Source organism: Caretta caretta, chromosome 6 (genome assembly GCF_965140235.1).
Source record: "Caretta caretta isolate rCarCar2 chromosome 6, rCarCar1.hap1, whole genome shotgun sequence".
In the NCBI taxonomy this organism is placed as follows: Eukaryota; Metazoa; Chordata; order Testudines; family Cheloniidae; genus Caretta; species Caretta caretta.
The window spans coordinates 42,848,843-42,863,560 of NC_134211.1; the positions used below are offsets into that span (position 1 = coordinate 42,848,843).

Genomic DNA, 14,718 nt, shown 5'->3' on the forward strand with positions numbered 1-14,718 from the left:
ACACTGTGCCATTCATTATAGTAAGGCTATACTCGCACAGCAGTCCTAGTGGAGACCTGGCTCAAGTTGCTGTGACCCAAGACTAGACTAATGCATTATTTTGTAAGTTATCTTTATGAATTAATATTTTGATTAGGTTGGGGGGAATAAAATCCTCATGCATCCATATGGGAGGGTGAACTGCAGAGATACAAAATCAGTGTAACCTAAACTGCTAGCAGTTTGGAACTGCTTGTGAGGGGATGGCTAACCTGGTAAAATGGGATAACCTATGTTTGCAAAAAGAAAAGGAGTACTTGTGGCACCTTAGAGACTAACCAATTTATTTGAGCATGAGCTTTCGTGAGCTACAGCTCACTTCGTTTGCAGTGAATCATTCTAGCTTAATGGATACTCTGGATAAAAAAGGCTGATAGTGTTCTTGTTGTGGGTAATAGAGCTAGGTTCTGGTTAATTTGTCTACTCTGACAAAACGCATGCTGCTACACACAACTGTATTTTAGTAGACTTCACTAGACGTGATAGTTTGAAGAGGGAACATCTTAAAAATGAATGAAGACTGAAAATGCATGAGTAAAACTGGAGTTTTACTAATTGTATCATTACTATAATGATTCTGGATCAAAGATCTTTGAATGGAAAATTATAGCATTATCTCGGATGGATTTAAAGAATGATGGATTTAAGGGATAGATCAGTGAGCACCACTAGCTATTTTAAGGTAATCAGCATCACTGTGCTTGATGCAGTCCTTTTTTCTTTTTTTTTTAACTAACTAATCTGGGGGGATTTTTTCCCCTTGAAGTTTTCAATTCTATTTTGTTGTTTCTCCACTATTACTGAAGGGTTAAAGATTATCTGCTTATAAATGTAAATGTATATTAAACTAGAATTGTGCTGACAGGCTAGAAGGAAGGTGGTGGGGAACAGAGAATATTCAGCATGTTTATCCTTCTTGACCAGCAAAAGAAATACAAGTTCAGATACACTGAATTTGCTTCTCCATCCCTACATTTGTTAAGAATAGTAAATGTTTGAGCTGTGTGCTAAAGGAAATAAATGATCGTTTAATATGCGGCTGTTTAAATGTATTCCTTTATGGACTTTACAGAATTGTTGAGTGAGGTTTCCATACAGTGTGTGTACCTTCAGGAGCTGGTTTCACTTTAATCTGAATTGTGGGGCGTTTTTTAGCTTCAGGAATCCCTTCAAATTTTGTACCTTATCTACTAATTGGGTTTACTTACATTCTAAATGTTTGAGTGAAGAATCAGGGAGTGAGTGATTTAGAAACTGAATGCATGAGCATCTTTTTTTTTTTTTTTTTTTTTAAGCTATGACTGCAGAAGACAGTTGACTGTTCACCTCAGTAGTAGTCATTCCGATTGGCCTATCAGTTGTTTTATGGTTCTATTTACAAGACATGTGAGTGAAAGATTAACACCCAACACAACTCCAACTTGTCGAGATAACTTGCAGCAAATTTTAAATGTGTCAGATGGTGGTATTCCGAGATCATACATATGGAAAAACGTACCTGACAAACCAAACTTGTCTATTGAATAAATTAGTTTATGAAATACTTGGATATTTGCTGAAATCTCCATACTTTGAGTGGAGCAAATCCATGTATTTGTGTCCCTTAGTACTTGAGATATAGCGAGCAGCTGCTGGATGTAATGAGCAAATGGTACTTGTGAAGTCATTTTATTAGAATATTTTTTAAAGTGCTTTTTCTTGACACAGTGGATTTAGTTGTCCTACATTCTAACAGAATTTCCATTGTATCCAGGCTTAACAGTACTTCACTTTGAAAATCTAAAATCTACTCCAGAGTTGTTTGAGTGATTTTCCTTGTGGTTTTTGAAGTAGCACTTGAAAGGAGCAAAGTTCATTACTGATTGCAATTGACCAAAAGTAGTTTAACACAAGTGTACACTCAGTAGTGATTGCCTTCTATTAATATCAACATTTAACTTTCCCTGTTAGTATAATACTGTTACATTTCCAGAACCATGTAAACTGAAGAATGGGGAGGGAGTAGTGTGATTGAAAACACTACCTGGAAAGGAAAACAGCAGCTCCTTGTGTTTTTTGAGAGCTTAGTTCTAAACAGATTTCTTCCATCTTAAAGAAAACAACACAAACAAAATGTGTGTGAGGGAGGGGTTTGGCCAATTGCTGGGAATACATTTATCATTAACGTTACCAAAATCATGCTTATGAGATTTTTGATCTGTTGGCCACTTTGGCCTGATGGATTTTGCTGGGGTTCTGTGGCCCGGGTCTGTTAAGGGAGATCTGAAGCCAACCGGGGTGATGGGCCATCTGATTGATTGATTGATTGTTCTTTAAGAGATAAAATAGAGCTGGCAAATACCAGTTACAGGCTGGATGGAGAGTTGCTCAGTGCTGGAAGGGAGACTACAGAACTGGAGGAAGACTTGGATTTTGTTTTTTTCCCCCTCATGCTATGCTTTTTGCCCTCCCGTCCTGTCTTGCTTTACATTTGTCCCTCAGTTTTTCACCTCCTTCCAATCCTGCTGGCATCATGCACACCTGCAAAGTGCCATCCTGTGCTTCTCAATCAATCACTCACTCTAATTGTTAGGGCTCCCTGCTCTGACAATCATGCAGGCTTGCAGCTATGAACTGAGCATCAGTCGGGGGTGGGGGGAGGAATACAAATTAAACTGAGCATGAAACTCTCCTTTTGTGAGTGCATGACTCCTCCTTCCTGTCATGTTTCAGAAGTTAATGAAGGAAAGGAACTGGCTGGGGAAACAACGCAGAATGGACTAGGCAGGCAGTGGAAGGCTCACAGGCTGTCACAGGAGAAGTCCCAAATATGGGATACTCCTGCTACAGGAAGAAATAGGCCTATCCCAGGGCATCACCGTTTGGACAGATGACCAAGGGGCTTTAACCTATTGAGCTCCTCTCCTGGCTCTGATACGAAGTGCTCCCCAGAACCCTCAGCTGGAGAGCATTTCTGTTAGAATGCTCCCGCTGTGTGACCTTTCATTATGTGCTTAATGTATGTTACAGTAATCCGCTGTTGTTACAGCGTTATTGGGGAACTGCTAATTCTTATGTGGTTGTATTTAGTTAGGGCTTAGTTTATACTACCTACCTACTTTGGTATAACTACATTGCTCAGGAATATGAAAAATCCACACCCCTGATCAACATGGTTATACCGACCTTAGCCCCCCTATGTCAGTAGGAGAGCTCTGTCCTGTCGGCTTAAAGCATCTTCACCAGATGGGCAGCAGCAGCGCAGCTGTATCGATGAAGCTGTGCCGATGTAAACTTGTAATGTAGACCTGCCCTTGATGGTTTACACTCTACCATTGTATGTCTCAAAAAGCCACTGTCTTATCAAGCTGTCAGTACTGATTGTGAGGAGCCTTTTACTGTAGGGTTGGTTTCTAAGGCTGCAATTGAGGAAGGTTGGCTTGTTCCAAAGGGACCGTACAGGCAACCTCATGGTGCTTTGTTTTACATTTTGTTGGGCTCCCTGTGCAACAGAAAGCCACTGCATTTGCCTCTTTATTTAGGGGTTATCTGTGTTTGTACTAAAGGTTGTTTCCTGTTGAGTTCAGGAAAGTTGTGGTCCATGTGTCATGTTTATCCCAGAATTGCGTTGCACCCTCCATGATTGATGCATCCTCAGCAGATTGTGTTAGAGAGTTTTTATAAGCAATTTAAATGTGTTTGATTCAAAACCATAACTTGGCAGGCAATAGTTGCAATAAAAAGATAATTCAAAACCACCAGCTTGGTCTCCACTTCTGAGAGAGTAAGAAATATCTGGAAAGGATAAAACAGCAGCTCCTTGTGTTTTTTGACAGCTTAGTTCTAAACAAAGCTAGTATGGTAGTTGAAAGCTGTTAAGCTTACAGGTTTGGTTTATCTTTTAAATCTAATTTTAATGTTGTGCTCTTATGAGAACTACAGGACACCTGGGCTTCTCTGCTACTCTCCCTCTCTCTTTCCCTCCCTCCCTCCCCATTTGTGCAGTTTGAGCTTATGCGAGTATGGAACCTGACAAGTAATAATAGTAAAGATGACAGCTCAGCAAATAAACGCTGAATTTATAAACTAGAATTTAAAGTAGGCCTCTCGCAAGCCAATGCCTATAGGGAAGCTGGAATTGGAGTGGCTTCTAAAAGATTAAGGAATTTAAGTGTATGCTGCAAGCTGTAATTTAAACAACATGAAATTTTATCTTTAATGTTTTAATGGACAAAAAAGACAATTTATGTAAACCTATAGTCCATTGACTATAGGCCTCTTTCTGCTATTTAGTGTGAGTAAACATTTCCCTATCCCACCTTCCAAAAAGCAAGAATATTGACTGTTCTCTTTAGGAAGAATATTATATAGTAGTTACCAAATATTTAGGGGTTTGTTTTTTTAATTTTTCTTTTCAGTTTGATCCTAAAGATATACCAACATTTATAGCACAGGTTAATAAAAAAAATGCAAGTTCAGATTCAATAGCTGCATTGTAGCCCTGTTTGAGAGTACTTTTGGTAAGAATTCGTCATTTGAAGGGGGAAAAAATAGATTGACTGAATTGGCATACAAGATCCGAGTCTGGGAAACAAAAAGTAGCACAACTATTAAAATCTAGTTAAGTTCTGAGTGCCATAAAACAAAAACAGAAATGTAACACTTTGGGGCCTGGTCTACACTAGGAACTTACATCGGTATAACTACATCTCTCAGCGGTGTGAAAAATCCGCATCTCTGAGAGACGTAGCTATGCTGACCTGACCACTGGCAAAAACAGTGCTAGGTTGAAGAATTCTTCGGTCCACCTAGCTAGCACCTCTCGGGGAGGTGGATTACCTATGCCAATGGGAGAAGCTCTCCAGTTGGTGTAGGGCAGGTAACGTCTATGCTATGTGCTACAGTGGCACAGCTGCAGCTTGATCCATCCATTTTGTGTAACCATAAAAATATCCAGATTGGTTCTTTAATATCATTTTACAAAGTATTGTGGCATAGGTTTATCCCTAATACCATAAAAATGAATTTCTATGAAAAGTCTAGGCGTAATACTTATATTTCCAAAGTGTTTTGTCAGTCAGCCCCTGGGACCTCTGAAAAACCTAGGGTAATGACACTCAGTGTTAAAGAAATGGAAAGTCACTTTGTAACTGGAGAGTTGCTGAGAGGCGCAAAATAATCATAGAAAAATGTTCTAACACTGCTTTGCGGTGCTGACTTTATGACCTTGCATCAATACTTAATGCTCACCCGTGATGTTGATATGGTGTTAACAGCATGACACAATGATTATTTTTCTTACTCCCTATGACTCCATAACACATTTCCCATGTCACCTTTTGCATCTTTCTATCAGAGAGAATTGAGGGAGGTTTTTTCCCCTCTGCTTACCCTCTTCCAAATTTTTGGATGCAAGGGACTAGTCAAAACCATTTTTTCTTCCTTGGGGCCTAGAACAGTCATTGGTGGCTTGAGTGGCAGGGGTTGAACATCACTGATATGGGAACAGTAAAATAGTAAAATACTCAAACCAGTGGCTGATCCCATTTGGAGCTCAGGTTCTAAGCCTTGCAGAATCTCAGAACAGTGTCTGAGCATAGATTTGTAGAAGTGTAGGGGTGGAAGGGGCCTCGAAAGGTCACCTCATCCAGTCCCTTTCTCCCCCTCCGTCCCCTTTCTCTAAACTGGGGATTCCCCAACTTCCCGTGGAAACTTGTTCCAGAACTTAACTACTTTACAATTAGAAACATTTTCCTAATATCTGACCTACATCTTCCTTGCTGCAGATTAAGCCCAATGCCATCCATGTTATGATAGAATTTAGCAGAGATAATTAGGGATGAAGTATCGGTCATCTTTTACTCTGAATTTCAGCGCTGTAGTTGGCTTACATCATAACCGTAACATTGCGTGGCTCCGTCCTTTTTCAGCCCTTTAGCTGTAGAGTTGACAGCTCACTGAGACATTTTACAGTCGAATATGCCTGAGCAAATGTAACTTGGTGAACATATTTAGAAAAGAGACTCTGAAAATACACAACTCCCTGCAGCAGAAACAGGAAAGCTGTCTATGAGTAATCACAAGGACCGAGAGGCATGTGTCTCAAAAGTATGTTGATTTGTGAAAAAAGAACAAGGGCATTTGTTGAAGAAATGAGCTGGAGATGTTTATTCCATTGGAAAATAATTCTTTTGATCTTCAGGGAGGTGTGTGACTTTCGGAGGTGGAGAAAGAGACACAGGTAATTTCTAGTTGATTTTTTTTTCCCCTAAGGGAGCTGTAGGCTTTTTTATCACCAGTCATTTAATTTCTCTGAAATGTCCTAGTCTCAGCGCAGGCTAAAAGTATTCACAAATAAGGGTGTACACACCTGCCAGCTCATAGGGCTGGCCAATGATATGCAGTTGCCAGTGTATGAACTATAGGAATTAACTCTTTGATGTATAGCTTTAGAGGTAATGGCACCTTGCTCATCTTAAAACCAAAACCAAACCAAACAAAACAAAACTTGGGCTTCAGAACATTTAAATTTTCCACTTCCTATGCCCGTGTACTTGTGGCTTACTTTGCTGCATTTCATAGCTTTTATTATTAAACAGGAATTCAACTTCTGCTGTTTTTCCCAAAAAGTCTTAAAGATTTGAACTGTTTGAACACCAAACTTTCTTTGAATAAGCAAACTAGGGAAATGTGGTCTAGATTAAATTACTATAAGGTGGGTGCACAACTGATTGTAAGACCATTTCCAAAGGATAGTTATCAATGTTTTGCTGGCAGATTGGAAGGCCTGTCAAACTAGTGTGGCCATGCAGGGGTCAGTCGTGGGGCTGGTACTATTCAATATTTTTATTAATAACTTCAATAATGGATTGGAGAGTAGGCTTATAAAATTTGCAGATGGCACCATGGGAGGGATTGCAAGCACTTTGGAAGTCAGGATTAGAATTCAAAAGGACCCTGACAAATTGAGAGTTGCTCTGATTTCAACAAGATGAAATTCAATAAAGATAAGTGCAAAGTACTTCACTTAGGAAGGAAAAGTTGAATGCACAACTACAAAATGGGGAATAACCGACTAGGCAGTAGTACTGCTGAAAAGGATCTGGGAGTTATAGTGGATCACAAATTGAGTACAAGTCAACAATGTGATGCAATTGCGAAAAGGCTATTATTCTGGGGTGCATTTAACAGTAGTGTTGTATTTAAAGCAAGGGAGGTAATTGTCCCTGTTCTGCTTGACATAGGTAAGCCTCAGCTGGAGTACTATGTCCAATGGGTTCCGCACTTTAGGAAAGATGTGGACGAAAGTGGAGAGAGTCCAGCAGAGAACCATCAAAATGATAAAAGGTTTAGAAAACCTGACGTGTGAGGAAAGGTTAAAATAACTGGGCATGATGAATTGTTCTCCATGTCCACTGAAGGTAGGACAAGAAGTAATGGGGTCAATCTGCAGCAAGGGAGATTTAGGTTAGATATTAGGAAAAACTTTCTAACTAGAAAGGTAGTTAAACTCTGAAATAAGCTTGCAAGGGAGGTTGTGGAATCACCTTCATTGGAGGTTTTTAAGAACAAGTTGGACCAACACCTATCAGGGATGGTCTAGGATTACTTAGTCCTCCTTGAGTGCTGGAGGCTGGACTTGATGAGTTCTTGTGGTCCCTTCGAGCCCTACATTTGTATGATTCACAACTCAAGATAAGAATTTATTGCTGATTTGTTGCATAGATCTGTGGTTCCCAACCAAGGACACACAACACACAAAGGTCTTCCAGGGGGTACGTCAACTCATCTAGATATTTGTCTAGTTTTACAACAGGCTACATAAAAAGCACTAGCGAAGTCAGTATAAACTAAAATTTCATATGACTTGTTTGTACTGCTCTATATACCATACACTGAAATGTAAGTACAATATTTATTTCCAGTTGATTTATTTTATAATTATATGGTAAAAATGAGAACATAAGCAATTTTTCAGTAATAGTGTGCTGTGACACTTTTGTATTTTTATGTCTGATTTTGTAAGCAAGTAGCATGGGCGGTGGGTATTGAAGGCAGGGGGAGGCTGTGCCTCCCCATACAGCCTTGCGTGGCCCCACCCACACTCTGCCCCCAGGCCCTTTCCAGTTTCCTGGGCTGTGCTCTTGTGCTTCCTGTTTCCTGGGCTGCGTGTTTCCTGGGAGGCTCTTCCCACCCTCTCCGTGTCGTCCCCAGCTGCCCGGGGCCAGCTGGGGCTAGGAGCGTAATGGGAGCTGGCCTGTGCTCTGGGTTGGGGGGGGCGGGCATGTGCTGCTCACCCGTCCGGCGTCCAGGGATGAGGGGGACTCTTGGCTCCAGTGGGGAGGGGGCCTCGGGCAGAAGGGGTGGTCCTGGCCAGGGGTTAGCCTCCCTGAGCCCAGGGTTCACCTACTGCCCATTAAGTAGTTTTTAAGTGACGTGAAACTTGGGATGTGCGCAAGACAAATCAGACTCCTACAAGGGGTACAGTACTCTGGAAAGGTTGAGAACCACTGGAATAGAGAGCATGCTAAATACTGAAACAGTATTAAAATATAACTCTCAAAGTGAATGTAGCCATTGGATAGAAAATGGGAAAGTAAGTTGGTAGAGAGTGTAGTTTTGTGCAGGAAAAGAATACGAAGTCTGTTTGCAAGCAAAGTCTATCAGGCTCAAGGTATCAGGCAAGGAGTAGTACCATTTTGTTAACTTTTAGATCTTTCAGTTGGATTCTGCTAGTAAAAACTACACCTTCTGTCGTGAGTACTTTCAGATCTGGAGTCTGAAACTGATGGCAGACATTCAGCCACCTAGGTTTTTCAGGTGTGAAGTCCTCATTTTAAATTCCCTGAAACCTAAAGAAACGTTGTGTAACTCGATAGCTTAGCTGGGTTAGTAATTAAAGCAAAAACTAATTGCTACAAGTCCTTTGCTACTCTTTTTGAAAGAGATGAGTCATTTTCCACATGAGGATGCATTATTGCTGCTAATATCCATGATCAGAATTAATTTGGGAAAAATATGATGGCAAAGCTAATCCTGTACAGATAACACTGATAGTGTTACCCTCTGCTGCTGTTTTTTTTCCCCAGAGTATGTTGGAAAGGATGCTCTGCCAGAAAGAGGGAAATCTTTGAGTTTAGTTGGTGATACAATCCTTTATTTGTTAATGTGATTCATTGTTCTGACAGGAGGTTCAATAATATATTTTTAATAATTCTCTGACATCAGTCACGTGAGTAGTACAGTAATAACAGAAAGCAACACACTAATAGTATCTAATACTATTTACAGTGTACCTACAGAGAGAATTTCAGTCAAGATAATGTGGTTTAATGCATTAAAACCATCTCTTTGTAAATTTGTTCCAGTAATGTGTACTGCTGTGCATAGTGGAGTCTTCTGTAAAATAGTTATCCATTCAGATTTTTATAAAGATGATTGTAATTTTAAGAATTATTTTACTTTGTTAAATATGGACAGGAAAAGAATAATTTTGCTATTTGAATGATCTGAGCTGTTTATTTAGACAAAAAAAAGTTCAGGCCCCTTTCAGCAGCTTCTCAAAACTTTCAGATGATGAATTCTTCCAGTAAAACTATTTGAGTTTTTAAATCTGTTCGTGTGTTTTAATCCATACTTGTACTTAACAAAGGCTTGTGAACTTCACTAATTTCAGTTATTTTTGTTTCCATTTAGGCGTTTAGATGCTAACCATATTACTGCAGTCCCAGAAGACAGTTTTGAGGGTCTTGTCCAGCTACGTCACCTGTGGCTGGATGACAACAGCTTGACAGAAGTTCCCATTCATCCACTCAGCAATCTTCCTTCTCTGCAGGCCTTGACTCTGGCTCTCAACAAAATAACACACATTCCTGACTTTGCGTTTACAAACCTTTCAAGTCTCGTCGTTCTGTGAGTATTAGCAGCATTTCACTTTAAAACTCAGTTTGATCCTCCAAGTGTGGACCTGATTCAGCTAGGGTTACAATGAGAAGTGTGTGCTGTTCTGTTTCACTTCAGGTGGCTAATAGTTTGTAACCCAGAAACACCACAAACTGGTACAATTATCATCTGTATTAGACAGGTCTGCTACCAGAAAATCAAAAATGCCATGACTGAGATTGCTCCATGATTTTTGATTGCATTTCTTTTTGGTAGCATACTCATTCTTGAAAACTGACAACTGAAAAATGTTGGCAAAAGAAGGCACTGTAGTTTTTAGAGATGGAAATATCCTCTTCATCAGGTTTGTTCCTTATGGGATATATTTCTAATGCTTTATGTAGTCTTAAATGTGCCTGGGACTGGTGTTAACAGTAGAGCTGGTCCAAACGTTTTGAATTTATTTGTTTAATTCAAATTTTCATCACACTTTTGGGGGTTTCTCAACTAACTGTAAAGCTCTTTGGAAGTTTTCCGTTTTCAAAAAGCTCTGTCAGTTTCAAAAAGCCAGCAAAAAATAATAATTAAACTTTCATGACTTCTTTTTGTGGAGGTGGTTTTTGTTTTTGTTTTGGAACTGCTCTAATTGTTTGCACCATTTTTGCTTGAAGATTGTTTAAAAGCCTTAGCTATAATCTGAAGGCCCCACTTCAACACTTGGAAATTAATTGCAGTTTTGTCAGAATCAGGAGTGCTGAACGGGGTCTCAGGTAGGTAATTGTGATTATATCCAATATCTTGCTCTCATCCTAGATTGTGACATCTCTTGTCTGGTAATAGGGGCATTCTTTTGTAAAGTATCACTTCCCCTCACCCTTTAACGGTTTTTCTAAAACATCCTGCTATTGTAATATCAAATAGTCAAATGTATGTTAATTTTATAACTTATCCATGAGAAACTGATTATTTTGAAACTGATTTTGTTGTCTCTTTAGGCATCTTCATAACAATAAAATAAAAACAATAGGAAAACATTGTTTTGATGGATTAGACAACCTAGAAACTTTGTAAGTACATTTTCTGTGTTAATGTATTGGTCTGTGTTTGTAGAAATCTCTGTACCCAGACTAGTTATGGAAACTAGCACTTCTGACAAAAGACTTGGAAAAAATTGTTCAGATATCCCTATGTTTATAATTAGTGTTATAGTTAATAAATACTTGTGACCTCAACTTACTTTTAGCAATAAACTCATTTAAAACATATTGCAAAAATATGTTGCCAATTGTCTTTGACAATACTAATTACTTCTGTCTTTGTGTAATAGTGAGATATGCTTGAATGTCAATGGATAAAATAATCTTGAGTTTAAGATAGAGGGCTCAGAAGCAAAATTTATAGCCATTTAAGTGTTTTGTATGATATTGCATGGACTGCAGATTTCCTTTCAGCATGCTTCGTGAATGTCTAGTAAGCAATATTTCACTAACACAAAAATTTGTTACATTTAAAAAATGCAAAAAATATCGATCATGAAATCCTGGCCACACTGAACCAGTGACAGCTCCCACTAGTTAAAAGGAGGTGGTGGAATTTTACTCCTACTTTGTGAGGGTTTGGAGGAGTATTGGAACTTTACTTGCTCCAGAAACCCTGTAAATCTTTATTTAATATTTAGAACAGTCAGTTATCAGGGTAAATTTGTAATTTGATAATCTTTTAAAGTTAGAAACCAGTTCTAGGGTTTTTGGTTTTTTTAAATAAATCTTTTACTTCTCAGCTGGAAGAAAAGTACACTCTTTGAGCCCAGTCCTTCTCAGAAAAAAAATCAATAAGAATGTAGTCTGAGGAAGAGCTGCACGATTTTGCCCGTTGACATTTCCTTGTGCATTTTTGTGAAACAAACAGCCAGCATAAAACTGAGAGCTTGACTGGCTCTTGAGCTGGAATGGTGACAGAGCAACTGTGATTATTTTATTGTGTAGCTCAGGGGTGGGTGAACTTTTAGGCCTGAGGGCCACATCGGCGTTGTGAAACTGTATGGAGGGCCGGGTAGGGAAGGCTGTGCCTCCCCAAACAGCCTGGCCCCTGCCCCCTATCTGCCTCCTCCCACTTCCCACCCCCCTCAGAATCCCCAACCCATCCGACCCCCCCTGCTTCTTGTCCCCTGACCACTCCCTACCAGGACCCCTGTCCCCTGACTGCCCCGACCCTTATCCACACCCCGGCCCCCGGGGACTCCCATGCCTATCCACCCCCCCCGCCGCTCCCCATCCCTTGACGCCGTTCCCCATCCCTTGACACACATACCCCAGAACCTCTGCCCCATCCAACCTCCCCTGCTCCCTGTCCCCTGACTGCCCCGCCCCCTATCCACACCCGTGCCCCTCCCCGGGATCCCACCCCCTCTCCGACCCCCCTGTCCCCTGACTGCCCCAACCTCTGTCCACACCCCTGCCCCTGACCCCCCGCCCCGGGACTCGCACACCTATCCACCCCCCCCACCCCCCTTGCCAGTCAGAGTAGTAGGAGCTCGCAGCCACACCACCCGTGCCTCCTGACGGGAGCGGCGGGCCAGAGTGCTGGTGGCACAGTGCACTGAGCCTGCGAGGGTGGGGAGACCAGTGGGTGAGGGGCCGCAGGCTAGCCTCCCCAGCCAGGAGCTCAGGGGCCAGGCAGGACGGTCCCACAGACCAAATGTGGCCCGCAGGCCATAGTTTGCCCACCTCTGGTGTAGCTGAACAGTAAACGTTTCCAACAAATCCACTTTGCTAATGTTAACAAGTATATTAGGATTTATTTGACTGTACCTCTTCTTTTGTTCAGTTATAATAGTTGTCTTTACTACAAGGTCTGTAGCTCCTGCTAGTCTCTCGTGGCTGATATTGGTGTATATTTTATAAAACCGAAGAGATTTTCTGAATAGGCTATGCAAAATTGTCATTCAGACCTGCACTTTTCTGGGTGTTTTAAAAGACTATATTTTCGTTTTAAAGGCTTCTGAAGGATAAAATCATCATCAAGATAAATCATTGTCTAAAGAAGTATATAGCTTCACTATATGGAGAGAGAGAGAGAGAGAGATCAAGCAATTTAACATGAGGTGTCCAGTGTAAAAACCTGTAGCTAGCACTGAGTGTTTGCTGATGCTGCTGTTTCTTCTAGGGATTTAAATTATAACAACATGGTAGAATTCCCTGAAGCCATTAAAGCACTTCCAAGCCTAAAGGAGCTGTGAGTATTACTACATCTTATTCTACCCATTTTCTTTATCCTTTTCTTAAATAAAAAAGTAATCCTAACTCCAAGGTTAGGAATGCCTCTCTTGTCTCATTACCCAGTAGTCTGAAATGGATGAGGTTATGCTAAGCAATGCTCTAATTACAGGAGAGCGTAATCAGCAGTTAGTGAGAGAGCCTATTATTTTTGGAGTGATTAAAAATAAGCAAATTATTCAGGATAGCCATTAACATAGATCTTAACCATCAGCTATTCTGACACTGTTTTGCGGTCTCCAGTAGCAAAATTATGTAATTACTGATCATTATGCTTTTTAAAAAAAACATTTATCACAGATTTATGCAGAGTGTAGCTTTCTCCCCAAAATGTTTCCATTTTAACTACTGCTATATAGTAGACAAAGGTCTGATCCTTCAGAATTACTCCTGCAATTGTGCATAGTCCCATTTGACTTCGGTGCAACTGTTCGCAGGATTGAGCCCTGAGTTTGTGTATTATTTGAACACAAGCAAAATGACGGTTGATCAACTCTAATGATGCTATATTTTAAGATTTATTTCTCTTTTGTCAATATATTTTTAGGGGATTTCACAGTAATTACATTTCCATAATCCCCAATGGTGCATTTGGGGGAAATCCCCTTCTAAGAACTATGTAAGTATTATTATGTGTATATTTGTGATCTAATTACCAGACAGTGATGGTATGAACTGATGGGAGACTGAAATCTGTTTTTAATTCCTCAGACATTTGTATGATAATCCTCTCTCTTTTGTGGGGAACTCAGCATTTCAGAATTTATCAGATCTGCACTCCTTGTAAGTACTGTCTCAATTTATAAAAGAATATCTGAAGTGAAATAGCATGTCTGTGCCCCTAGAATAACTGATTTTGCTGGTCAGATGTTACTTCATGCACAATTTTTATTTGCACTTAGTTTTAGTAAACTTTGCTCTTTGTTCTTGAAATGTCCAGTAGTTTGAGAGTCTGTTGGATAGTCTTAAAATCTTTTGTTCTCCTGGCTAACTCGCATAAAAAAAGTAACCTAAAGCCAAATGCTCAGGTCCTTGCCCAGACAAATTCCCACTGAAGCCAGTGGAGCCTATGTATGTTTCTGAATATGGATGGACATTGGGAATGTGTTTGCAGGCAAGTACATGCACATTTCAAAAAAGATTTCTAGTCTGGGAGTTCTGAGTAATGAATAAGTAAAAACTGACTTAAAAACTTCAAGATTTGAGCCCCAATCAAAAGATTTTATAGTATACTGCATACTTTATACTATATTCAGAATGTGTATCTAAGTGGCACGTTCAAGTGGATGGATCCTGCTTAGGTACAAATGCGGGATCCCACTTGGGTGCCGATCCCACTTGGGTGCCAATCCCAGACTCTCTTAATCAAAGACTAATATGTTTTAGTATGTTAAATGGGGGCTGATATTTGCAGAACTGCTGTGATGCCTCCTTCGTGCTGATCCTTCAAATGGCACGTATTTAAAAATCAGCACTGATCTTATTTGTTGGAATGGAGCAGCCATGGAAGTTGGATCACAGCACCATCTGCAGAAAATTAGCA

General features: G+C 40.2%; 1 protein-coding gene across 2 annotated transcripts in view; it reads left to right on the forward strand.

Moving 5' to 3' along the window:
* LGR4 (leucine rich repeat containing G protein-coupled receptor 4) overlaps positions 1-14,718 on the forward strand; it is a 123,236-nt gene that overhangs the window by 91,769 nt on the left and 16,749 nt on the right. For both annotated transcript variants that reach the window (XM_048853995.2, XM_048853993.2), the window contains exons 5-9: positions 9,715-9,930; positions 10,896-10,967; positions 13,066-13,134; positions 13,723-13,794; positions 13,887-13,958. In XM_048853995.2, coding sequence (XP_048709952.1) covers positions 9,715-9,930; positions 10,896-10,967; positions 13,066-13,134; positions 13,723-13,794; positions 13,887-13,958 — 501 coding nt within the window. The remainder of the gene's footprint in view (positions 1-9,714; positions 9,931-10,895; positions 10,968-13,065; positions 13,135-13,722; positions 13,795-13,886; positions 13,959-14,718) is intronic.